We start from the raw sequence: 27,236 nt of genomic DNA on the forward strand, positions 1-27,236 counted from the left end.
CACATGAAAGTTTCACGTGAGCACATGAAACTAAACTTTAGATTTTATTTTGCTCATGTCCCCTTAGGGGCTCCGTATTGCCATGTTGAAAATGACCAATATTGTTCTGGTTAAATTAAGAAGAAGACTTTTAATGTTTTAAAAAAAAATAATTACTAGATGTTCCAAAACAAGTAGTATAGCGAAATACAGTTTCTGTCGTGTTTTATTTGGCATTTTGTAAAATCCCATTGATTTCCGTTGGAAGACTAATTGCACGTTGATATTACTGCGCCACCGTCTATGCTTCAGGCTCAAATATTGAGCAGAAGTTTATACGCGGTCGTGAGGTGTCTGAAAAAATAGTTCCACAATAGCAAATAAGACGGCTGGAAATCATACATTGCGCTGATATATTTGATTTTAACCACTCGGTGAGTTGCACAGTTTTGAAAACGAACGTTAAGGGTTGTTTTAGGACATGTTTGTGCATGCCTGTTGCAGCCACTCTGAAACAGTAAAGGCGATTCAAAACGAGTCAGAAAAGTCGAGACAGGACCAATTGTCAATATTTCGGTGTCCACCACTAGTTCATCCAAAACAAACCAGAAAAGGGACTCAAAGTGCTAAATACCGGAATTTTCCTTTAACACATAAGGCCTGAGACTGCTGGAAATGATAAGACCATTGAATGTAAGTTAATTTAACCTTGCTTGTCTTTTCATTTTCTGCTCACATGAATGCTAAGCTCCATAATATGTTATAGAACGCCTAGGTTGCGGTAGTAGCCTGGGAAAACCGAGATGAACCGGTTAGCAAATTTAAGTTCGCTCCGCAGGTTAGTCTGTCAAGGAGGCCACTGACGGTCATTTTCAATGTTCCAAAAACCCAGGCACCAATCCCAATCACTAATCCGTCATGGGGCGGGCTTTATATGATGACAGATAGAGCAGTGCATTCAAAACAACCATGGCTGCAGCGCTGATGGCGACAGGGTTAAACAGATATGGACAAGCATTTTCTTTGGAATTGAGTAAACAACTGCATTTAAAACCTTTGTTTAGAAGAAAGATTCGATTGCTGCACTTCTCAAATGATTTGGTAAGAGTTTAATGCACCCATTTTTTATTTCACTGCTAGTTACAGTCCTCGAAGTCATAAGTCAATGAAACCTTTCCAGACCCACTCTCTTGAGATATGCGGTCTGGTGTCAATGAGGCTACTGGAGTAGCATAGAGCCAATCAACCAGTCATGTAGACTCTGTCCTATCACTAAATAAATAACATCAAATAAACTATATTTATTCAGTAGCCTAATTAAAACTTTTTTTAACAAAAAATTTTTGTAGTGTTGCTGCAGACTCTTCTTGTATTCATCCAGCTGTAAACAAAAGGCACTTTGCATGAGATTTCAGAGAATAAGATTATTAAAATGGTTAAGTCAACTGTGAGTCATTTAACAATACTCTTGATTAATCATTTAAACATTAATGTGCCTATAGGTATTACCTTTTTAGCATTCAGTGAGCAATATGTGTGGTGCCGGATCATGTAAATCCCAAACATTACCTTTGAGTTCAGACTCTGAGACGAGTTCATCTTTGCAGACCTCTATAGTTCCTCATTGTCTAATATTGTGCTGTGGACCGATGAAAGGTGAGGAGAATCTGTATCTGTTATCAGACAGGACACAGGCATGGCATTTGTTCTGTTATAATCCTGTCAGTTTCTTTTCTACTTCTCTCTCTCACTGTTACTTTTTTCCTTTTTCCTTTTCTTCTCTGCTTTTGTTTTGTACTCAGTATGTTCAGTGTTTTCACAGCTCTACATTTAATACACTTGATAAACAAAACAAAATTATTTATCGCTTGTTGAACTTTAATGTGGTGTAATGGCCTTACCACTTTCTGTATTAAGGGTCCTCACAGAGACAAGTGTGATGCTCTCCTTCTCTCCATTGGTTGCAAAGTTGCTGAAAGGAATGAAATAAAATAAGTCAATCAGATTTTGTACCAAAAAGTTACGTTATTGTTTAATATCCTATCTGCATGTTATGTCACTTAACTTTACATATTGTATTAGTTGCATCTTGTGTTCGGGACCTTTGCAGTCCCCAAATAGCATGGTGTCATGTATAGAACAGCCTTGTTCAACACAAACCTCTACCTCCTCACGAACAACATCTACTTTTATGACATTAATCCCTACAAATGTGCTTGCTTGAAATTCATACCTGTCAATGATGACAGATTCCAAACTCTTTTTACCTGTTGAGAACAAAAAATAATATATCCTGAGGAATTTGCCTTTTCAGTACTGTACTGTAACAGATGTAACACATATCTATGTACATTTAGATTTATGAATAGAGAGAAAATGAAAATGAATTTCTGTGATTGTGAAAATGCTGTGGCATTAGACCCTTTCATAGTTTTAAATTAACTAGTTAACCAATCAGAGGGAACTGAATGAATGGATTCAGCCTGTAGGGTCTCTGTGGTACGGTGTATAGAGGCACATTTATGTGGAGATGGAAGCCAGACAGAGGACTGTGCTCAGTTACAAAAGGAGAAATGTAGAGGTGTGCATTTCTAGCTTACAGAAAACATAAGCTATTCTAGCTTGGATATGTTGGACAGCTATAGGGATTGTTCTGTCCACTCTCAACTTTCCATGTTGTGTTTTAATCCTCATGATGCCTATCCCTAGCCTGGGAATACCCATATGACCTTTTGGCGAATTTGGGATTTGCTCTGCAGGTCCGTCTGGCCAAGAGGCCACTGAAGCCCATTTCCAATGTCCCTAAAACACGGGCACTTAAACACAATCGCTAATGTGCATTTCTTTGGAACTGAGTAAACAACTGCATTTAAAACCTTCGTTTACAAGATTGCTACACTTCTGAAACAATTTGGTAAGAGTTTAATGCACCAATTTACGTTCAATTTCACTGCTAGTTACGCCCTTGCTGGAAGTCGTAAGTCAGTGAACCTTTTCCAGACCCACTCCCAAATGAACAATTGTAAAGGTCTGGATGTTCCCACGCTAACCTATGCACGCGCACACACACACACACACACACACACACACACACCCTAAGTCACACAAGTCAAGTCACCTTTTTCCTCGTTGTTATTGCACCATCCTCTCATATTTACAGCTGTCACCAAAATCACCATGATGACGATGAGAATGAGAATGAACCCCATCACTCCTTTACCAGAAGAGATCAAAACAGTTTGGTATGGAAATTATATAAACATAGAAAGTATACACACTGGTTAGTTACTGTATATTGTGCAGTAGCATGAGCCAAGCAAAGCATGAACAACAAACCATACCAAAGGCCAGCATGGTGAGGCTACTTCCTGGCTGTGTCATAGGAGTGGGAGATGGTTCCAGTAATGAGTTCTTTTGGGAGTTACTCTGGGTTGGTGTTGTTGCCTCCAACAACTGTGGACCTATAAGCAAGTGCATGAAATAAATCTGTAGAGTCCGAGGAGTTCTTTTTCTGGTATTGCATTACATTTATTTGCAATGAATGATTGCCGAAGTTTGGCCTTTTTTCAAGTGGCTATCACCTACATAAACATGTGGCATTTGCAGTCTGTTTCAGCAGTTATTTGTACATCTCCATCATTATTTTCAAAGTGACAATGAAACATATTTGTGAAGGACTGACTTGAGCTGGAGGTAGATGGGTGTGGAGTGAAAGTTAAGACCTCATCCATTTGAAAACCTGGGCTTGTTAAGAATATCGGTGATGAGGCCGTGGAGTGGAACCTTGTCAAATTGCCTGCAATATACAAACACGATTAATTTAATTCCACTGCCTGGTTCCCTGAAATTAGTTAGATTTTTTTTTTTTTCATTTTTGACTGACACAACTGGTAGGCTACTGCAATGCCGTTACTAACTACATTGCAGATGTGTTGATTATTATGCAGATGTATTGATCATCACTAATGATCACTTTCCATTTCAATTTAACATGCCAACAAGGCATTGATGACAGATATTGTTTGTACCTTTTTGTACGTATATACTGTCACTTTAACTCAACACTGACATACCTGCTGTGCCCGTTTGCTGTGCCTCTGTGGAAGAGGAGGGGCTAATAATGGAGGGGCTCCCTGGGAAATGACAGACACCACAGAGATCAGTGATGTCACTGAAATGTTAGCAGTAGTGCAGAGTCAGAAATGCAAACTTCTTAAAATGCATGAAACCAGCTTACACCAAGAGCACACAAAAAACAAACAAACAAACAAACAAAAATTCTGTGTTTGCAACATAATATGCAAAATATGTTGCTTTAACTGGAAGTAAAAAAAAAAAGAAAAAGATCAGCATTTTTCAAGGGATGTTCCATCTCAGGTCACAGAACCATAGTGCATCCTGGTAGGCTGCTGCATGGGAGCGACATGTGTCTGTACCTCACATGACTATACAATAGAAATGAATTTGAAGATTATACAAATAGTTTACTATAACAAAATGTTGCCCGTGTTGCTTCAATGAAGTACAAATATATAAATTAACCATTGAGGGGTACTATGAACTATATAGTCTCGTGCTGTACATAGTATGAAAGGCATGGTGGAATTACCTTTTGTACTGACAAGTGGGGTCAAAGTTACAATTGCTTCTGTATGCTCCTTTTCTTTCTCTGCACTTGTGGTCACATGACTTGGCAGGGTTTTTTGGGATGTCGCAGCTTAGACCACAAAACAAGTTTTCTCATGTGAAGTTATTTCTAAACATTTTCTTAAGAGAAATATTTAAATTCTGTGAATATTTAAATTCTGTATTTGTTTCACAAAAGTAAGAGTTGTATTGGTGATGGTAAAGGTTGTTATCAATAACACACATCATCAATGGCACACTCACCTGTGCTTGTGGGGCCTTGTGTTGTGGGTAAGATCGTTGATACATTGGTTCCAATGCTATCTGTAGATACAACTGTAATTATGGTATCTGAGTTTCTTTCTAACTGCACTTTAAGTACATGGATAATTTATTTACATTTACTGCTGGTGTGAGAAAATGCCAATACTAGACACTCAAAGCATGGACACTATGAACAGTCATGAAGAATAATGAAAACATGACCTACCAGCTGAAATATACTGGACAGACATCAACAGCAGAGAATATATGAGGAAATCCATGTCTTCTTTCAATGGCTCTTTAGTTTTTGTCGATAATCAATTATTGTTCTGGAACAGATGCCTGTGTGTTTGTGTATGTCTAATATAACAGTCGAACGCCAAAATACCCTTTGTAAAAGCTCCTGTAGTTATAAGTGAGTGAGTGTGTGTGTGTGTGTGTGTGTGTATGAGAGTGTGATGGGTCTGATGACTATTCTCCTCCTGTATGATTCATATGAGGCGGTAAGGCATACTAGTGTGTGACTGTGTGCCTGCAGCTGAACACCCAGTGCTGTTTGTAGAGATAGGTGGGTGCAGTTGGGCTGTGTGCCATTTCCTGAGCTTCCTGTGGAATAATGGCAGGATGCAGATGGAATGGCCTCATGGAAAAAATGGACATCCAGTCAGGTTCTGATTGGTCACCGGTTTCTGGTTCGGGTTGAGATCAAGAGCACAGTTCCTCCTTTTAAAATATTCTGTTCTCTCTCTCTCACACACACACTCACACATACACACACACCAACACCCTGAAGAGTAATAGTGCAGTGGAACACTGCTGAGAGGTCATTCTGAGACAAAGACAAGGAGGTGACATTATTAATTCATGCATATTTTATTCAAGAGTAAAAAAGTGATTTGTCCCATAGGGCATGCTTACAATGTGTGTATCATTGAGGAAGTCAAATGCGAAAACATAGTTCTAGAGAAAAATACCAGAAAATATAGCCACAAGTTAAATTCATGAAAGTCCTTCTTTGAAATAAACCACATCTCGACCAAACAAGGATCAGAAAACAGTGAACAGAAAATAAAATAATAATAAGCTTAATTAAATAAGAATATCATCAATTATCATAATGAGAATATATTTCTTTCCTTTTAAAAGTGAGACACAGGATTTCATTGTGTCAGATTTGTTTACATCTGAATAAACCATGCGATCATGCTTTGGCAGCCTGAATGTTGCTTTTCACTGAGTAATATGTTCATTCACACTACTGAACAACTTCTGTACACCAACTGAACAGAGAAAACACAAGGCTTCACACCTTAAAAAGAGCTTAAATGCCTGTACAGCAAAACAATACAAAAATAAAATCAACAATAACAAAATAATATTGATGAAAACATGGAAGAAACAGAAATTAAACAAAGAGTAAATAATTAAAAAAATAACATATAAAAAAAACAAAATATCATTTTACAAATATAATTTGAAGAGGGAAAAAATTCAAGTCTACCATACTGAAAAACATCACAATTATAATTTCACATATCAATAGGGAACTTAATTGCATGCATTGATGCGTTCCATACTGTAGATGCTATTAAAAATCATTGTCTTCATTATTGTTAATAATATAATATATTTATATATATGTTATTATCATAATTTATATATATATATATATATATATATATATATATATATATATATATATATATATATATATATTTGTCATACTATGTGCATTCTTTCTCTTGAGTTACAGGCATGTGAGAAACAATCAGGTAGGTGGTGCCAGTGGCAAAACTCAGTGGTCCTCTTGCAGCACCTATTCTCTTCAGCGCATCCTAGACAGACCGTGCTTACAGTGATGAGTCCATCGCCACGCATACACGCAAGCACCTCCACACCCTCTCTGGTTTCAGATCGTGGCATCTTACCAAAAAAGAAATCAATAAATAAAAATTCTCAGGTAAGACTGCAGTGCGAGTATTAAAATGTCCATATTTTCCTTTTAAATATCCTTTCTTTAAAAACATGATTTTTAATCTGTAAATTCACATTGATTAATACTAGTAGCAAAAACATGTTGAGTAGTGAGATAACTTCTGGATGAGATGAGCTCATGAGCAGACCTGATGAGAACTGTAAAATGTGTGCGTGGCATTGGAACTGGAAGAGGGCCTCCCCCTCCTGAGGAGCTGTGATGGATCAGGCCTATCAGAGCTCTAATCCTTAAATCCCGCCCACTTAAAGTGGGCGGAGTCAAATTGATAGGGTGGGCACGGTCCCCTGGGGCGACCCACTCTCCTTAAAAAAAAAAAGAAAAAACACTTCCTACGCTCCACAAACTTCAAATCCCACCTCTCCCCCAAACCCACCCACTACACTTAGTCCAATAACCCCCCCCCTCTCCCCACCCGCCCCCACCCCCTGACGCAGCGTGGGAACTCTTCCCATTGGCAAAGGTGGCACCACTGCAGCTCTCAGACTCTCAGCAATATCTGTCTTGACCAGCTACAGTGCACAAGAGGTCTGAAAAAATAGTTTGAGTTGATGTCTCTAATAAGAAACCTGGAGCGGTGGTGTTGTACGCTGATGGACTTTGTTTGTATGTTAATTGTTTGTTTGTTTGTTTGTTTTTTGTCAGTACTCTGAGGCCTTAAATAACAGTTTGGCAAATAATCCTGCAGGGTTCGACGCTGCAGGGGCGTGGACTGAAAGTGACGCGGTGGCAGCGAGCGCCATCACTGGATGTTGCTGTTATCGTCCGTGCCGTTGGCTTCGGACATGTTCATCTTGCCCATGGACTGGCCCACGTGGTTGACGCTTTCCCTGCGTGGCGGCATACGCTCGTTGATGCGATCCAGGCCTTTGGCCTCCTCGAAGCTGCTGATCTTGTGCTGGGGAGAGAAGCCTCGGATGGCTGTGGAGAGGCCAGAGACAGGTTTGAGATGGAAAAGAGCACATGCAGTGTTGTCACAACGTCTGAGAGAGTGTCTGAACCATCCGTAGATTTAGATTTACTGATAAAAAAGACACATAATTGCTCCCTGGTCTGGATGCAAGAGATTTGAATTTCTTCTTCTTCATCATATGCAGTCATAAACAAACCACATAGGAGTAATTATAGTAGTGACTATAAGTACTATGAGTAACCACAATTTATCATTACATTACAGCCACTTGCATTTCCAAGATCTTGCATTCTTGCAAAACTATACTTATGTATTGCTTGAATCTTGGAACTAGTGCTGTTTTCATATCTATACTAGGAAATTCCTCTTTCCATTCTTTAATAGTGCACCAGGATTTTGAGCATTGTTAGTTTTGGCGTATGTGTGAGAAGGATGGAAAGTGGTTAAGGCAGAGTTGTTTGCTAAGGCACTCCATGTGCTTTCACATGCTAAGCCAGAGTTAAGAAAGAATAGAGCATCTGAATGAAAACATGTATCAGTCCAAATGGGAAGTCATGCCTAAGCACGAAAAAAGAATCTATCATGCACTTCCACCATGCATTTCATTTAAAGCATATCAGTTAGCAGAATGCCACATAAAGGGTCTTCAAGACTGGACTTCAAGTATCTGGTTTATAAGGATTTAGCTTTAACTGGAGAGTTAACTTAGTGCACTTGTAAGTTTAGTTTAATTAGAACAAGAATTATGAAATGTGAATTAGGTGCCATCTAAGGCAATGTCAAAAAGTTGTTGCCTAAAATGTCTAGAAAAATCCACATATCCGCTACATTACATTATAACGTGATGTGATGTGATGTCAAAACTTGTACAGTACTGAAAAATCCACGGGATACCCCATCAGTTGTATACTAGTGTATGGATGCTTAATGTTCGGCTGTCCCCCTATCATGTGCCTTAAGGCTTGAAAGGGAGGTTTCAAGTGATGGGGCCCATGTTTACCTTCTCCATCTTTATCTTCCTCCTCGATGGCTTCGATGGCCTCAATGGTGGCTGAGGGGGAAAGGAGGCGAGTGGGTTACTCCTGAACAAGCCATGCAACAGCGATATGCAGAGGAAAGGAACAGCAGTGGCAGTGGAGTGGCAAACCAGGCCAGAGACATGCGGTCACACCAACGCACCAAGTGCACAGGCCCAGGGGCCGCACGCTCATCCACACTGGGGCTAGCTGTTGGCCCACTCACATACACTATAGGGCCGGCAGGAGGTTAGTATAACTAACATACACTAGGTTAGCATGGGGCTCTCTGGTGTAAAACGTGACTTCACTTGGGAAAGAAGGGATGGATAGGAGAATATCGAAAGGAAGAAATAAAGAAAGAAAGAAAATAGTCAAAAAAAGAGGGAAAGAAAGAAAGAAATAAGGAAAGAAAGAAAGAACAGGAGGAAGGTGTAGAGAGGTGTAGGTCCAGAAGAGCCCCTGGCACACTGCTCACCGCTCTGTAAGGTCTGCTTCCCTCCAGACAGGACTCCACTGGGCAGCATTCCGGTCGGGGTCAAGCCCTTCAGGGTCAGCACGTTCTCACTCTCCTCTCTAAACACACACACACACACACACACACACACACACACACACAAAATACGCTCTGTACATGTGCTCCGTGTGCAAGTGTTGTATGTCGTGTGTAGGTCTTTGATTAACTGTTGGGGTCAGTAATGAAAGAACACTAACCTCAGGACTTGGAACATCTTGGCCATCTTCCCAATGGCTCGGATCTTGTTCCTGATCACTTCTTTCCTGGCAGCTGCTGCATTGGCTAATGAGAGACACAATTGCAAAAAACTGCATAAGTTTGCCTGTGCCACGAGTTTTGTTTCCATAAAAATGTCCACATTATGCAGAGAAAAAAAAAATCTTTCAGAATATGAAGACTGAATGCATTCCCTTCACTTTCTTTAACCAAGGTCGAAGGGCAATTTAGTTATGACGCCAGTCTCACCGTCGAAGACCTCTTCTCCATCATTCTCCATAAGCTCGTCATCAGAGCAGATGCTCAACACATTCACCAGCATCTCTGTGACTGGAAGGGGTGGGGGGTTCAAAGAGGAAAAATGTATTAACTAAATATGAACCATATTTCACATACAGTACATGTTTTAGTTTTAGATCTGACTGTGTGGTCTCCACAAGCTTCAAGCTTCAAGCTTTAGTAGTAACAAAAACAAATTTTGGGGCCTTTGAGGGCCTTTGAAAAGATGGGCGACATAGTAGTTTTTTTTGACGGTGTGGGTTCTCATATGTGGTACCGGGTCTTACCTTTCTCTCCAACGAAAGGGAGGGACCAGGTGAACACGTCCATGAAGTTGGGCAGCCAGTAAGGATGTGGGGAGCAGTTGAACTGCCGGATGTTCATGACATTATTCTCATACTTAAGTACTGCCGCTATAGGAGGATAGAGTGAGTTAGATATCAAAAACAGCATACACATACCCACTCACTTTGCATAGAAAGAAAAGCAAAATCACATGGGGAAACACATCCACACCCATACACACACCCCTACGTTTAGCTTGATTTCTGTGGCATAAAGTGCATGTCTTCAGTGCATGCGACTAATATAACTGGATGTGCAACTGAGACGGACTGAAACCGTGTCCTCTAGATGGCGCTGTTTAGCTCTACAGCTGCTGACCCTGTTCTATCAGGAAAGATAACCCCACATGGAGGCAGTCAGTCAGGCTGACAGTCACTCCCACGCTCACACCACACACAAACACAAAACCGCACATCACTGAGCATTGCACTGCCTTACACCACTGCGACGTGATGCAAAATGAAATCAACACAAACAACACGACCACATAGACACCGAATAGACATTTTGAATCCATTATGTCTCTCTTCGCATTGATAATAATGCTACCCTCATTTTCCCCCACATCTTTAGAAAAAATATTATACAGACACCTCATTTTGAATGTACCACTTACCTTTGTTGTTGTAAACGTCAAGGTAGTTTGGTGCTGAAAAGATGGTTATGAGTGAGGGGAAGCCTGTAGTCTGACTCTTCCTGTACATCCGATATCTATGGGATTGGCGGGAGAAAAAGAGACAGGCATTTTGACATTTGATCCGTTTGATTATTACTCTGTATTACACAAATTTGCACACCTGATGCAGATACTGTAATGGTCAACACAGCAAAGATAAACACTAAGAGAACATCATCCTAATTTTGTTTTTTTATTATTGGAATTTTAAAAAAATCATCCATACCCTGCATCTTGTGCTTCATGTGCTCTGATGACTGATAATAAATTATTGTTCTGTAGGAACTCACAGACGGCTGGATAACTGCAGTGGGAAGAGAAAAAGCAGAGAGCAGACATCAGAAATCTGAATAGTGACAGATAAAACAAACGCAGGGCATTATGGGCTCCCATCGCCAGTACACAGAGTGTTGTCTGCCTGCATTTCACAAACCTCACCAGAAGAGGTGCTGTAAGGCCACAGATGCTGTGAGTAACCATTCATTTCAAGACCCTCATGTATCACACACACACACACACACACACACACACACACACACACACACACACACACACACACACATACACACAAATTCTCTGCTTCAAAACTTCACAGTCACTATATCCTTAATTCTCCATTCACCATGCAAAAGCAAGTAAAAATATATAAAATGTAAATAAATGTTTATACTTTGTGTCTGAATGCAAAATAAGACTGCTAAAATATCATATGAATGTTGAATTCAAACCAAACATAAGGCTCACTCTCCCTGGTTATATTGTGAATGATACAGTGGGTTTGCACAGTCTAAACTGTACTCTGCTCACTGTCACTGTATGGATGAGCCTTCGTGTGTTTACTATGTAACCATTTTATATTTGCTTCCTGTCTTTTACATCTAAATGTTTACAAGTTAGTTTGACATCTCCACTGTGCTACCTCTCTGACACTCTCTCTCTCATTCTCCCTCACAACAACTCCTTCCTCTCCCCCTCTCTCTATCATTCTCTCGAGTTTGGGCAGGAGGAACTGGTTGTCATGGCAACAGCATATTACAGAGCTCTTGGGAATTGTGGGATGGATCACAGTGCTGGGATGATACTGGCTGGATAGAGTGTGGGCACTTGTGTTTTTCCCCCCTACTTTCGTAGCAGCTATAGTGGGATTGAAGGCATGGGCCTTCTCTTGTATCTAGTGTACCAGCCTTTATTCACTTCAGACACCAGCCTGCATGTGTATATCTCCAGCTTCTGTTATTGTAATTCCTCGACAACCCATGAGTTGGAGAAAAGAAAATCGAGAAAAATAACTACATATTGACAAGCTTGACACAAAAGGTATGTTGTCCATGTTGTTAGTCGCTTTGGCTAAAAATGCGTCAGCCAAATGTAATGTAATGTAATGTAATGTAAAGAACAAGTGGTCACTGTTTGACGAGAGGAATGTGATAATACAATACCACAAAACAATACTGAATTAAAATGTAGGTTGCGAAGGTTGCGATATCTGAAAGTGAGGGAGCACATGTTCTGATACTCTCCGATACAACACTTACACACGGTGTATAGTATCTCAGTTTAGAACTCTGTACTCTTGCTATACGCTAATGATGTTGAATCAACCACTGACATTGATTGGCCCAAATCTGTTGTGGCATCTACTGGCAAGCCCGCAGCCAGGGGTCAGGTCCTCACAAACCCGTTAGTGTTAGCTCCTGCCCTGACTGTGCATGTAGCTGAAATGATTCAGTAAGTTCATGCACGGGCACCATATGTGTGCCTTACTACAACAGCAGTGAATACTATCAAAGGAACACAGGGACACAGACATTGCTTTGCTCACAAAATGCCCATTTAAACACAGTGATCTTCAGGCATTTCAAATGTTTGTAATATATATATATATATATATATATATATATATATATATATATATATATATATATATATCAAACATTTGAAATGCCTGAAGATCACTCTCAAGCTCAAGCCCTTCATCAGACGTGACGTCACTGGCCCGAAACGTCACGGTAAATAAAACATAAATTGGGAGCATATGCTGGTGTTGCGGACTTTTTCCTCTCTTTTTCATCGTAATTTTTTTGTCCAGCACCCAGGATCAGACTTGGATGTGCGTGTGTTTTATCCTCTTTACACTGCAAAACAGTAGCAGCAGCAAGAGTGGCATATATTTTGCCCAAACAAGATGAACTGCATTGTCATAACTGTTCATAAATCTTTTCAGTAGGTCTAAAATCTGAATGTTGTTTTGACTGACATGCAGTGGAAGTTGGGGACACATAGACAAATGAGCATGTCAACGAATGTCAACAAAAATGAATACACAGTCCCTGCCAGTCCTGCCACAGATCATTACGTAATCCAACTGATACCCTCTATATACAGTGGTGATGGGCTGCCAAAAATGTATAAAACTTGTGGGGACTGACTATTTATTTCTTCATTATTGCATCTTGTATGTAGTATGGCATATGAACTAAGGTTCATGTATTATTGCTTTCTGTGTTAACAGGTACTATGACGGCTGACCGTGATGACTTAAGATAGACTAATAAAGACTAACGCTGGGAAGCTGTTTTTGAATGGTGCCTGTTTCACTACTGCGTCAGCAGACCCTTTCATGTTTTTCAAACTATGTCTCAAGCTCAAAATGGTTGACACCACTTGTTCAGTAGTTAAGCTCATCATTACATTGAGTCTCCTGCTTTGGTGGTAGACACAGTGATGTACAAGGCATGACCACAAGAGGCTATCGTGTGGATAGGACTCTATTTTTGCAATACGGACTCCTTAGAGTGCTTAGATTGTCTTGTGTCCCCACACCGGCTCCTCATAAGAATGCAAAGCCAGTATAGGGATATCTAAGAAAAACTGCCTTCCTGTCTCCTCTGGTGACCGAGCCTGGATATAAGTGTGCCTCAAGTTTCTGCCCTGTGATACTGTTCTAGCTCCCCTAATTGACCTAAAAACCTGAATGGCATCTTGGAAATGAATGCAATTGAATGAGAGTGTTGTAACAAGTTAATTAGCCATTGCCAGTTCCGTTTTGAGGTCAGTGCTGGATGGGTTTCATGTAGCCGTAACTTTATGGTCTCTGAATCTCGGGCGCTAATGGGACTAGGTTGCGTGCCGTCATTACTTTGCATTCTCGTTCAAGAAGCTTGGGCTGGATGCAAGTCATGTTGGCAATCTGGAACAGTGGCTGCTGGTCACAGAAAGACCCCTTATGCATTTCAGAGGAGAAAAATGTCTAGTGTCTAATCTGGGCACATTCTGTCTGAGCCTTTCATTCGCTCTCTCTCTCTCTCTCTCTCTCTCTTGCTCTCTCTCTCTTTCTCTTTTGCACTCTTTCTCTCTTACACACACACACACACACACACAAGCACACATGTACACGCACAGACATGCACAAAATGGAGACTTTTACAGTAGGTTATGCAATTTCTGATGTGATTTGAAAAGTGCCGTGAGATACTGTACATACACCAACAACCCCTCCTTTCCCCAGGATGAATATTTAAGGCCCTACAATACTGTGCCAGAAAGGAGAAGCGCTCTCCTTCTGCGTGTGTCTGCTCATCTGTCTTTTTCTTGATATTAATCTCTCTCAGAGAGCTTTGACAATGATTCCATCTGAAATAAATACTCCTATTAGTTTTATTTTAGCTGGTAGATTAAGAGCAAACATCACCAAACAATCTCCTCAAATATGGAGCACATGTCCGACCATCCCTGGTACAATCAAAATTTTATCACAGTATGAAATATTTACATAGAGGGTTTAGCAAGGAACGAACAGCCAACACAAATGCATGCACAATGAACGCTACCTGAAGAGACATAGAACCCCCCCCCCCATTCTCCTTTCGCCCATACTGTATTCCCCTGACACACTGAATGTGGGTCATAACAACTAGGACTGACACACACAGATAGACACACACACACACACACACACACACACACACACACACACACACACACACACACACACACACACACACAGAGAGAGAGAGAGAGTTCAGTGTAATCCCCCTATTCTAAGAAGCAACATATGGCATCATGTGTCAGCATGAGGGATGTGTATTTGTGTTTGTTAGTGTTTGCATGTATGTGACTGCAGCTGTATGCATTTGTTCGGTGAATGGTGAGTATGCATCTGTATGCATTTGTGCATGTGAATACTGTATATAGTGTAGTGTGGGGAATATATGTCATGCAAGGACATTGTAGCATGTATCAATAATTATGGCTATATGGCTACTTCCTATGCAATAAATATTATATCCAGTATGTCTCTGAATTATGCATTGTGCATAATCTGATTTCTTACAGCCTAGTATGTAATTCATAAATTATTCTCGAATCACCCACATAGTTTTATAACTGAATACACACTTTGGATTGATTGAGATGGCAAACTTGACTGTAAAGGTTTGAACAGCATTGGTTTCAACTGATGCTGACTGAGCTCACCTGTAGAAGTAGGAGCATCCGCGGACCGTGTTGTGGCTGAAGTATTCCTGGGTCTTCTCATTCCCAAAGTCCTCCAGTGGGTCAGCCCACAGCAGGTCACACATGGGGCCAAAGGCAGGAGGCTCCTTAAACCGGTCCAACTGTGAGGAGGCGCAGAAGAAGTACAATGCTCAACACAGACAAAAAAATGCACTCCCACACACTCATACGAACACATATAAGGACACACATTTAAGCACACATTTACATAAAACATTTATATGCAAGCAAACAAAGCAATGCAGACATACTGTACATGTTTTATATAATCGCAAATTATTCAAGTATGCACTGAAACACACACCCACATAGACACAAAGACGCACACCACACCCACCCACCCACACATTCTCTCTCTCTCTCACACACACACATACACACAAAGACAGAGACACACATGGCTACCTTCTTTATATCATCTAAGGTGTGTATCTCTGGTGAAAGGCCTCCATGCACACACAGGAACTGCTGGTTCATGAGAGCAGCCAGGGGAAGGCAGTCAAACGCATCCATACACGAGTCATACACCTGCTCAGAATACTTGATTCTACCTAAGACAGGTAGAAAAAGACAGAACATGAGGGGCCATAATACCTTAGATTATACCTTTCTGTACAGATTTGCTAATTGAAAAGTTTGCTGTGATCACCGTTCAGAAAAAAACACAATTCAACCCATACGTTAAATATAAGTGACTTACTATTTAAGAGAAGGTAGGGAATACTTCATCTACCTTAATATAAGAAAAATTATCCTTACATGACACGTGACAATTGTGTGGCGTGAGATAGCTGACAGAATGCAAAAGCACATTTCCCTCAGAAACTAACTCTGCCACCCCATGGACACAGGCTGGAGAGGTACAGACTTCTGTAGAAGCTAGATACTAAAATTGGAGCTGTAATATGGCTAAGTGCAAATGACTTTATTTTAAATTAGATGACACTTCAAGGGTTTTTTACTTCATATTTGCTCACTTGTATGATGTCCCAAAATAAATCTGTCTGTGAAAGAGTCATGTGAATGGTGAGATGGACACACATCTGACATTTCGTGGCCACAAAATTTTACTGGAATACATCAGTTAGTAATCTAGCTAGTTTTCATCAGTTGCAGCTGTGATGTGCTAATGTTAGCAATACTGACAGTTCACTATTAACCAATGAGTTTGCTAGTTTTGAACACAAATGTATCCTTAAAAATGATCTTTATGCACGCATGTATTGTGCACTACATTACAAACATTGTTTTATCAGGGTCTTAGCATCCCCCTTGTTCACAGATGCATGTGGTTTTTACAGTTAAGATCTGGACTGAGAATAGGACAAGTTGGGTTGGAAAAACGTTCCGATATTCTAAGGTGCTTTGATATTATATGTTATGGGATTTAGCAAAGGAGCAAAAGGACATGATGTGAAATATTTTGCTTGGAGGACTTAAAGTGGAGTCACCAGGAGATGAAAAGAGAAAGGGAAGGTGGAGGGTTGGCAATATCATCACGTCGTAGATGTGGGGATAAATGAAGCACTTCTACACTAGGCAGATTTCATTGGTGGAAAACCACAAATTAAGACACAGGGATCGTGTGACATTCCTTTCCCCAACTTTAGTTCAAAACTTCATACATTATGCAACAAGCAATATACTTCAGCTGTCAACGCAAGGCAAGACCCCCTTTCACTTTCAGTTATCTTCTGCACTCATAAATATTTATCTGTGTGAGAGCTTAACTAACATACAGTCTTTCCTGTGCAATTCTTCAGCGAGCTTTGCATGACACAGTCAAGAAGCTTCACTTTTCAGCCCTGTACGTTTCCTTCATTTGTTTTATAATTGTTATTCGTTTTTTTCAAACCCTTAATTGACTGCCCATCAAAGATGACAACAGGCCACGAAAGCAGATGCAGAAGTAACTCTTAGCACCTTTTACCCTTAACATGGCTTCAAATTGCAGGATAGTTCTTTTCCTACTCTTGACTCTGTTCCTCACTTCCATAGAGAGTGTGTCCCTCTCTATTGTAGCTGTATCATGACATTATGGGAGCCAGTCCCTTGGAGCCAGTTCCTTGTACCCTTGTCCCTACCATGTAGACCAGGAATGCGGGTCAACTGGAAAAAAGGTTTCTTGGCACAAAAATTACCTGGAAAAGCCAATTAATTGTAAAGGCCTTTGGTGGCTGTGCAGGGTACGAAGGGAGGGATGGATGTGGAACATGACACAAAAGAGGTGAGGCAGTCTACTTACGAGACATATACAGTGTACTTACATTCTTGTTTGAAGGTGAAATATTCTGTCAAGTGTCTACATTCGTGGTTTCCTCGCAGTAAAAAAAGCGTCTTTGGGTAGAGGATTTTCAGGGACCAAAGGTACAAAACACACTGAAGAAGAAAACATGAAAAAAGTGATAGTGAGCTATGACATACGTATACAGTACATACATACACACATACACACACACACACACACACACACACACACACACACACACACACACACACACACACACACACACACACACACACACACACACACACAATGACTGAATCTGGCGGTGTGAACAATTTCACATTACATAACATATGTTATCACAACCACTGTCACTCCACATAAGACTCAGTGGCTGCACTAAAGTCTGAAAAAAGCCTCTACTGATCAGCTTACAAGTCTCTGGAGTGATGTGGACTATAAGGACCAATTCATTTGAGATTCAATCATTTGAAATAATACTGTCAGATTGTCAGATAACGCTCTCTCACGCACACACACACACACACACACACAAAGAGAGAGAGAGAGAGAGAGAGAAAGAAAGAGAGAGAGAGACAGAGAGAGAGAGAAAGAGAGGAAGGGAGAAGGGAGGAGGGACATTCACTTAGGGAAATCAGAGTGTCTTAGGTCCTCCATGTTTTGGGGTTAATGACCCCTTGAAGGCTGACAGAAAATGGAGAACAAACACTGGCACAGGAACAGAGCGCCTGCTAACAGTGGGCGTTATAGACACACATTACCATGGTGAAGATCAGAGAATTCCCTGGCCTGGATATTACCACCCAGTCAACCATGGTGAACAAGCTCCCATTTTGCTCAGATAGAGATAGTAACAGGGGCCCAAAGATGTCGTCACACTGACAGCCACACAAAGGTTTAGCATGTCAGGTGTTGTTGGAGAATGATAGATGAACAGTATCATCAAATTTACACCATGCAAGTGTCAAATGTAGGCTGTGCTATTTCTGAGAAGGACTTCATGTTACATCCCCTCCCCTGTAGTTTTTATAGTTATAGTTTTCCTCAGCCTGCCTCTTCCTCTGGCTGAGATACTTGGATTTGTTTATGAGTGTTTTGTTGTCTCCATAAAAGTGCACAGTAGCATACTTTCCCCTCACCTCAATACTGAAATAGCCCCGGTCGACGTAGTCCCCAAGGAAAAGGTATCGGGTTGTCGCTGGGGAGCCTCCTACTTCAAACAGTTTCATCAGGTCAAAGAACTGTCCATGAATATCCCCACACACTGAGGAAAAAAGAGAACAGTTTGGCAAGTTTCATACAAACGGCCATATTTTGCACTCACAGAAGAAAACAGGCTTTAGTATCAGCAAGCCTGCTCTCAGCTCAGTAATTCCCTCACAGGGCAATGAGGTGGGAGAGAGAAGGTGACAGAGATTCAAAGATAAACATATATAGATAGAGAGAGAGAGAAAGAGAGAGAGAGAGAGAGAGAGAGAGAGAGAGAGAGAGAGAGAGAGAGAGAGAGAGAGAGAGAGAGAGAGAGAGAGAGGAAGGACAAGGGACAAAGAAAAACAGGGCAAAAGAAGAAGATACATAGAGATACAGAAATATGGGGAGAGCGGAAGCAAGGAGGAGAGAAATAGAGAAGGAAAGAGAGAGGGAAAGACAGGGAGAGAGAGAGAGAGAGAGGGAAAGACAGGGAGAGAGAGAGGAAAAGACAGGGAGATAGAGAGAGAGAGAGAGAGAGGGAAAGACAGGGAGAGAGAGAGGAAAAGACAGGGAGATAGAGAGAGAGAGAGAGAGAGGGAAAGACAGGGAGAGAGAGAGGAAAAGACAGGGAGATAGAGAGAGAGAGAGGGAAAGACAGGGAGAGAGAGAGAGAGGGAAAGACAGGGAGAGAGAGAGGAAAAGACAGGGAGAGAGAGAGAGAGAGAGAGGGAAAGACAGGGAGAGAGAGAGAGAGGGAAAGACAGGGAGAGAGAGAGGAAAAGACAGGGAGATAGAGAGAGAGAGAGGGAAAGACAGGGAGATAGAGAGAGAGAGAGGGAAAGACAGGGAGAGAGAGAGGAAAACACAGGGAGAGAGAGAGAGAGAGAGGGAAAGACAGGGAGAGAGAGAGAGAGAGGAAAAGACAGGGAGAGAGAGAGGAAAAGACAGGGAGAGAGAGAGAAAGACAGAGAGAGAGAGAAAAAGAGTGAGGGAGACGGGGGAGAGTGTGTTGCAAACTCTTGTTGCCATGGCGACATGAATTTCATGAGAATAAATAATGAAATAAATGCAGAGTTTTCATTTCTCTCATCCTTGCTCTCTGTTGGCATGGAGATGCTGCCTGGGCGTTTGCCCCTGAGGCCTCGGAGGCTGGAGTAGAAGCAACAACAGCAGTGTGTGTGTGTGTGTGTGTGTGTGTGTGTGTGTGTCAGTGTGTGTATGTGTGTGTACCTGTGTACATATATCTGTTGACACCCCTGAGAGTGTTGCCTGTAAATGTTCAGTGCATTAATCCAGTCAACAATACAATGCACCTGAGGGAAGCATGTGTTTATCCTATAGACCACACTACCATTAGGCACTGTAAATCACACCCATGCTTGGAAAACATTGTTTTACAGCTTACACAAAATTAAGAGCAAGGTCAACATAAAAAATGCAAAAATCTCCTGAATTTTACATCACACTCTATGTCAAATGATTCCATTAAGCTCTTCATCACAGTCTTCTGAACACCAAAATATCCATGTCCAAACATTGTTTATTATATAAACATTTATTATATGGTTATTAATGGCAAAATATCCATGTCCAAACATTGTTATGGTTATTAAGGGCTATAAAGAGCTGTGATACTCAACGGTGTCAAAGTAAGTCATACATTCTCATTTTGTTACTATAATGGATGCATGCACTATGTCCAAAACAAAAGATGTAATGGAGGATGCATATTACATGAACATGTTCCGTGTATATACAGTAGATGTACTGGTCATATGGTTGAATATTCACAAGTAATTTAGGTAATTTTCTTCCTAAATTCATGTTACTATGAAAGACCATTCTAAGTGTAACCTCAGTTGATGGTACTTGCGTCTTTGAGCTAAACTACAGTAGTGGATATGAATGTAGCCTACTGTAGATGTTGTCCTGCTGATAGCTGTATTGGGTTAGCATGGAGGATATGCACTTGATAAGGTAGGCATAGGTATAGGTGTGAGCGAGGGATAGAGCTTAGTTTTGCTGTTCTCACAACACACAGCAAAAATGGCTCAATTTTGATCAAAAATATGTTTGTAGGATTCTTGTGAGCTGTGGTTGAAGATACTATATTGCTTTTCAAGTAGTAAGCATCATTCAGCTGTTCTGGCATGTTAGACTGCAAGTTCAAGTGTGGTGAGGCACTGTGGCACAACTGGTTACATATTTGAGTCCATGTTTCTACGGGAACCCGGGTTCTAGTCTGAGGGTCATTTCCTGATCCCTCTCCACCTCTCTCCCACTCACTTCCTATCACTCTTTCCACTATCCTATCAGATTAAAGGCATAAAAAAGAGACAGGTATGAGGTTGATGTTTGAGGTTTATGTTGTTCCCCTGAATATCCTCACATGAGTTGTGCTCATTATCTATTATTGCTTATTGTCTGCTTGTTATTTGTATTTTCACATGGGGGTGTGGGGACTTTGCGTGCCACCCCTCCCCCTTCCTGGTACTGTGCAACAGGAAACCCTCCGAGCGTGTGTGAGCAAGCAATTAATTCATTCAGGGAGACCCAGTCACGTCGAGTAATTTATTTTTAAAACACAGAGTACAACTAGATGACCGCCGCACAGTCCAGCACATTTTTTCCAGAAAAATAAGTCACGTTTGTCAAATTGTGTTAATTTCCTACTTTGTACCTTTTTTGTGTGTTTGTAATTGAGTGTGTGCAGAGTGTGTGGTTGTTTTTCTGTATATGTGTGCTTCTGTGTGTTTATTGAGTATGTGTGCCTGCATGTAAGTTAGTTTTTTTTGTGTGTTTTTTTGTGTGTGTGTTTGTGTGTTTGTGTGTGTGTGTGTGTTTGTGTATGTAGGTGTGTTTGTATGTGTGGGTGCATGTATGTGAGGGTGTGTGTGTGTGTATGTGTGTTTATGTGTTTGTGTGCGGGTTTGTGCGTGTTGTGTGTGTCCATGTATGTGTGTGTGCATGTATAGCGTGCTATTCAACTACTTTACCAATAACCTAGCCCATCTGTTACACTAATGCATACAGAACTGGTTCCTTCCTTCACAATACTGTAGGGGACTAGTGAATCACCATCCTTTTAACAATGTTAACAAACATCAAATGTAAAGTATATATATATATATATATATATTTAACAGGAGTAAAAGGGGGTAGGGTGGGGTGAGAAGGGTTAATGTAACAACAACATATTACAGTTATAGCACTTTTCTTGACACTCAAAGTGCTTCACAGGAGAGGCGGAATCTCACTAAGCACCACCAATGTGTAGCACCCATCTGAGTGATGCACAAAAGCCATTATGTGCCAGAATAGTCACCACACACTAGTTTCAGGTGGAGAGTGAAGGAGTGAATGAACCAATTACACACTGGGAGGATGATTACAAGGCCAAATTGAATGAACCAGGTTGGGAATTTAGCCAGCAAATCAGGGAACCACCTACTCTTTGCGATAAGTGCCATGGGATCTTTAACAACCATGGTGAGTCAGGACCTCAGGTTGCGACGGATCAAAAAGAAAAACAATGGTTCCATGCTATCCTTGTGGGGCTACATGCCCACCAAGTTTCGTGCACCCCGGTCTTTCAGTGTCCCGGGAATCCTTGACGGAAAATTACACATGCGAAGAAAAAACTCTGACTAAACCTATATGACCACCGCTTCGCTGCGCAGCAGTCATAATTAGAGGTAAAGCAAAACACTCCTAATACATTCATATGATGAAGAAATTGTCACTTCAAAAGCCTCATACACTTGTCATGTACTTGCACTCACAATATGCACCTATGAATGAATGTGCACAAATGCTTTTCAGTGTTGACATTGAACTTACATCGAGTGCCTTTAGACACACATACAGATATTTGGTACAAACCTAGTCATATATATAAAACAATATTTTTCTGCAGATGACAACAAAAACTAAAAAGAAGATTTACATTTACAATTCACAGAGAGGCAATAAAATATGTCTCCTGTAAATCTATCTGATTGAGGAAAACAGGGAACAGCCCTCACTGCTACAGAGATAAAAAGGAGTACAAATGGCCTTGGCAATAATCATCCCCAAATTACATGGATAGCAATCTTACATAAGCTAAGACACCATCGTCCTAAGGATCATTAAATCCTATGCCCATATTCTGTATGTAGTCTTAACAAAGCATTGCTAACACACACACAAAGCTTTCAGCTATGCCAGCAGAGCCCATAATAGAGTCCCCAGTCAGGGTTTCTCTTGGGTGCTATCAGCAGGTGTGACTCATGTGGACCACTGGGCTCAGCTCCTCCCAAACAACAGAATGTTTCATCCGCCAGCCGTCTAGAGGGAACGCTAGTTCAGTGTTTCGCCAACATTTGTGGCACTTCCAAAACTCTGTGTTAACCCCATGGGTGTTCTACACAAGTGAGCGTTACTGAGGTAAACACGGATGAAAAGAGCTCATTTGAAGATCACTCCTAAAGAAAGCATGTGAAGTGGATATTAAAGCACTGGCCATAAAGTTTCTTTTCTCTTTTCAGAGATGGATTGTTATAACACGTCTCCAACTTTGATCCCATCATCACATCTTTTTTCTACATACGCAGCAGTGGCGTTATAAATAGCAGCACAGAAGAGGTCCACTGGGGGATCCAAGGCATGATTAGAATCCCTTCATGTCAAATTTAATGACCAGACCAGAGTTCAATTAGATTTTTAGGTTATCAAAATATAGTACCTGGTGCAGATGAAGTACATTGATTTTTCATGAGCACACATCATTGTGTTACGGTTGCACACTGTAAAACATGATTTCCCTTGGTGTTATCTTAACTTCTATTTTTTGTCAAGTTGACTATAATTCACCACTATTGTTCAAATAACTTAGAAATCAGTGTTATTGTCCCATACACTAGTGGCACAGTTAAATGGTAAATGCTACTTTTCTGTTTATAATGTTTTTTTTCTCATTACTGTTTATTGTGGCTTTTTTGGATTTGTATGAGGTAGAACAACTGATAAGCAAAATTACTGTGTAAGAGTTTAGTATTGTCAGGATTACCATTAAGAAGAAGACCATTATTAAAATATATAGAATATTTTAGAGAGTAGACAGTATCTCCTTTCTGGGTTCAATGCAGAATTGATTACTTTCTCAATTAGCTTTGACCTGCCCACTTAGAGGTGTCACGAAGTTGGGCACTCAATGCTTACTTGCATTATGTGTCTGTATACTTCCTCCTGGGATGGATTTGATCTTCACCTTATATGGTGGTGGTTCTTGGACCTTATATGTTTACTATGCATATAATGGATATGAAAGCTATAGCAACAGGATTGATAGTTGTAAAAAGCACAATTTATGCCCTATGCACAGGATTAAGCTGTTGTGGATGGTCATCTACTTGATGGTTTGTGGCACCAACAAATAATTACACAACAATATGACAACAGCAGTATAGCCTTTAGTGTCACTGTCTCTAGTTATGTATTTTATTTTAAGATTCAATTTAAGTAATGGTTGATATGTGATCTCTTTAAGACTGGGGCTGTGGCATTCTGGGAACAAACTTCCACTAATTGGTTCAAGTCAACAAATTTATTTCAACTAACGATCATATTTTGAAACAACATGTAAATTAATAAAAGTTAACTTACATACCTTTTTTGACAGTATATGTAAACTTTTCATGACTTGACTAAGTAAGGGAAGTTCATTTAAAATAAATGTTATTGTCAAATTAACTCAAAAACGTAAGGCAGCAGTTTAACAAACCTTTTTAAGTTAAAAGGACATATTATTTTTTACAGTGCAAAATAAACACATTCCTTTTTCATAGTTGCAACTGCGCCATTGGTAATACAAATTAAATAATAGTAACCGAAAGGTTCAGTGCTAAATCTCTCAGTTTGTTTCCATAGACCCTTTATAGGTGTTTTCAGTTCTTTGTATTTTTAGGCATGGCTGTGCTTATGTAAGGTTGCTTACTGGGACAGCTGGACATAATAAACGAGTTCATTATGTGTGTGTGTGTGTGTGTGTGTGTGTGTGTGTGTGTGTGTGTGTGCACATTTGTTTGTGTGTGTGTGTGTGTGTGTGTGTGTGTGTGTGTGTGTGTGTGTGTGTGTGTGTGTGACTGAAGGAAAGCCTGTTTTTTTTTTATTAACAACAAGCTGCACGATGGCTACACATCTCAGTGATAGCACTGGCAATTGGGGGCAGAGGTGATTTTGTTTTCCATTAAGACCTATCATAAAGATGGGATGCTCATTCACAATGACACATTCTCAGCATGCATATTGCCTACTGCATATTTTATATCTCCATGACATTAATAATAGACAACAGACAAGCATACACTTTACTCGCCCTAATTCTCAGATAATCTGAGCAAATAATTAGGGGTTAGAGGAATGACATCATATACACATGAACACACACACACACATACAAATGCACACACACACACACACAAACACACACACACACACACACACACACACACACACACACACACACACACACACACAAACACACACACTCACACACTCACACATATACACACACACACACATACACACAAGCTTTTGTATGCAGCAAAAATGGACTATATAAATGCATATTCCTGAGAAGACCACCAATGGCTTTTTTAGCGAGCTCCTCTGCGCCAGTGTATATCGGATAATTCTCACATCTCACATCTCGCCCACCACAGATGTAACCCTCCCACTAGGAAGGGTGGAAGCAGGCAGGCAGAGAAGGCAGGCAAGGCAAGGCAAGGCAAGGCAAGGCAAGGCAAGGCAAGGCAGCTCAGCTCAGCTCAGCTCAGCTCGGCTTGTGCTCTGAGCCGGGGATGGTGATGACTCAGTGGTGTAGGTGTGTGTTCCCACCCTGAGCTGCAGCAAATGCCTGCATCCTCATAGCCTCAAGAACACACAGCAGAGAGCAGAGCAGAGCAGAGCACTGATGCTCTGATCATACTGGGGATGGGAGAGGGGGGGGGGGGGGTGGAGTTCATACCAGAAGCTTAGAAAGTAAAAGCTATCTGAACCCAGTAGCTTTAGTTCACTTTGGTATTGTGGCTGTTGTGAGAATGGGTGCAGTGCAGGAATCTCTCAACATGCTACACACTGCTAAACGTTTAATAGTTTGCAATGCAAGGTTGTTTAAGACCAAATCAAACAGGCTGATGGTCTCATGTAGGCTAATGCAACGCAAGGCTGCCTAAACCTAATACAACTGGAAATTGTCATTTATAGTTGTAATTTAGGTCATTTTGTAAAGGTTTTCCAAATCATTGCTGAAGGATCTGGAAATAAAAGAGTAAGTAAAAAAAACATACTGAAATGCTGATGGACATAAAAAAATAGCCTTTGTATGAGTGAAGAAACTTCAAAGTGACAGCTCACCACTTTGGGAGAAAGCTCAGGGAGAATTCTAGATCTTTTTCATGTTCATCAGCTCCTATTTTAACTCTAGTCAGGTGCTTTAGAGTTTATTTTTGTATTCCAGGTTATCAATGAGAACACTCTTTGTCAATCTTTGCTTTGCTGTCTTTCTATTTCAAAGAACTACTGTTGCCTTTGTTGCAATGATTTGCACACAAAGGATATGGAATGTGCACATACAGTATATCAAGTGCCTCTTCCAAATCAGACATATTCTCACAAAATCCCATAACTTCTTTAAACCTAGCCTATATGCCATCTCATAATCATTGAATCATTAATGTATTAATGAACATTCCCACAAATTAGTACATCAGTGTGAAAATGCTAGAAATTAAGATATATGAAAACACTTGGGACAAAGATCCCCCTTGATAAGGTTTTTACCTCTTACTCTTGATCTTCTGTGTTTTTTTATTTTGGTAAATAAATATTGGTATTAAAATAAACTATATGCTGGCATCAAAACTCTAATTGGGCTATGTCAAGCTCTGCTTATGTCTTGTTTATTAGCTTCATATATTGGGTCACCTCAGGACATGAGCCCTAATGCCTCCCCTTAATACCTAATATACACATTAATGCTCATGATCACGTCTGTAAGTGTACGCTGAAGTCAGTAGGAATGATAATGAACCACTCTGGGCTTCAAAGAGCTCCACATTAAATTCCATCTGTAATTGCGGCCGAGTTGAGTGAGTGTGCTAGTGATGTAGTACTCGACTCGGTCTCGACCCCATCACTAGAGTGAGTTCTCCAGTGGTCCCCACCTGTGACTGGCGCCTCGATGTCCAGCATGGTCTTCTCCTGGCGCAGGATGACGGCGCCCTCGCTGACGATGCGCAGTGCCACCGCCTCCTCCACGCGGCCCTCCTTGGTGAGGTGGGCTTTCAGCAGGTCGACCCGCGGCTTGCCCTCGCAGTCGAACACCTCCTTCATGGTCAGGCGGTGACTGAGTGGGAAGGGGACGGCTGAGAGAGGGGGAGAGAGAATAAGAGCAAGACCACAAACATCACCATTA

General features: G+C 40.8%; 2 protein-coding genes across 7 annotated transcripts; both read right to left on the minus strand.

Moving 5' to 3' along the window:
• Positions 1–1,073: 1,073 nt before the first annotated feature.
• On the minus strand, positions 1,074–5,386 carry ecscr (endothelial cell surface expressed chemotaxis and apoptosis regulator). 2 transcript variants are annotated; one of them, XR_012984656.1, is made up of 11 exons: positions 5,096–5,386; positions 4,870–4,929; positions 4,589–4,696; positions 4,053–4,112; positions 3,662–3,775; positions 3,321–3,440; positions 3,098–3,193; positions 2,213–2,246; positions 1,881–1,951; positions 1,549–1,618; positions 1,074–1,360 (listed from the first exon to the last, which is right to left on the minus strand). XR_012984656.1 is itself a non-coding variant. In XM_076274269.1 (11 exons), the coding sequence occupies exons 1-10, from the start codon at positions 5,148–5,150 to the stop codon at positions 1,591–1,593; spliced, it is 780 nt and encodes a 259-aa protein (XP_076130384.1). In that variant the 5' UTR covers positions 5,151–5,386; the 3' UTR covers positions 1,074–1,360; positions 1,549–1,590. The 2 variants fall into 2 exon arrangements, 1 of the variants encoding a protein (XP_076130384.1); XM_076274269.1 differs by having other exon boundaries at positions 1,549–1,652.
• Positions 5,387–7,590: 2,204 nt separating this feature from the next.
• ppp3ca (protein phosphatase 3, catalytic subunit, alpha isozyme) lies at positions 7,591–27,028 on the minus strand. Of its 5 annotated transcripts, XM_076274270.1 has the most exons (13): positions 26,986–27,028; positions 18,727–18,851; positions 17,603–17,718; positions 15,745–15,886; positions 15,301–15,440; positions 11,051–11,128; positions 10,765–10,859; positions 10,091–10,216; positions 9,774–9,854; positions 9,506–9,590; positions 9,270–9,367; positions 8,776–8,826; positions 7,591–7,783 (listed from the first exon to the last, which is right to left on the minus strand). In XM_076274270.1, exons 1-13 carry the CDS (start codon positions 27,011–27,013, stop codon positions 7,605–7,607), a joined length of 1,344 nt encoding a protein of 447 aa, XP_076130385.1. In that variant the 5' UTR covers positions 27,014–27,028; the 3' UTR covers positions 7,591–7,604. The 5 variants fall into 5 exon arrangements, with proteins under 5 accessions (XP_076130385.1, XP_076130388.1, XP_076130386.1 ...); XM_076274273.1 differs by lacking the exon at positions 8,776–8,826 and having other exon boundaries at positions 9,506–9,578; positions 15,745–15,890; positions 17,607–17,718; XM_076274271.1 differs by lacking the exon at positions 8,776–8,826.
• Between the last annotated feature and the right edge of the window lie 208 nt (positions 27,029–27,236).

The sequence above is a fragment of the Alosa pseudoharengus genome, unplaced genomic scaffold, assembly GCF_046254945.1.
Source record: "Alosa pseudoharengus isolate Yale_2024_CS ecotype anadromous, Long Island Sound unplaced genomic scaffold, YU_APseudo_1.1 YU_APseudo_1.1_scf_8, whole genome shotgun sequence".
Classification (NCBI taxonomy): Eukaryota; Metazoa; Chordata; class Actinopteri; order Clupeiformes; family Clupeidae; genus Alosa; species Alosa pseudoharengus.

Coding starts and splice junctions, on each gene's coding strand:
- ppp3ca (XM_076274270.1), bottom strand. CDS start 27,013: ATGCTGGACATCGAGGCGCCAGTCACAG. Junction 10,860..11,050: donor CATGAAGCACAAGATGCAGG/GTATGGATGATT, acceptor CCAATCCCATAG/ATATCGGATGTACAGGAAGA. Junction 9,368..9,505: donor AAGATGTTCCAAGTCCTGAG/GTTAGTGTTCTT, acceptor GTGTGTGTTTAG/AGAGGAGAGTGAGAACGTGC.
- ecscr (XM_076274269.1), bottom strand. CDS start 5,150: ATGGATTTCCTCATATATTCTCTGCTGTTGATGTCTGTCCAGTATATT. Junction 4,930..5,095: donor TGTCCAGTATATTTCAGCTG/GTAGGTCATGTT, acceptor TTGTATCTACAG/ATAGCATTGGAACCAATGTA. Junction 1,653..1,880: donor GACCCTTAATACAGAAAGTG/GTAAGGCCATTA, acceptor GTCTGATAACAG/ATACAGATTCTCCTCACCTT.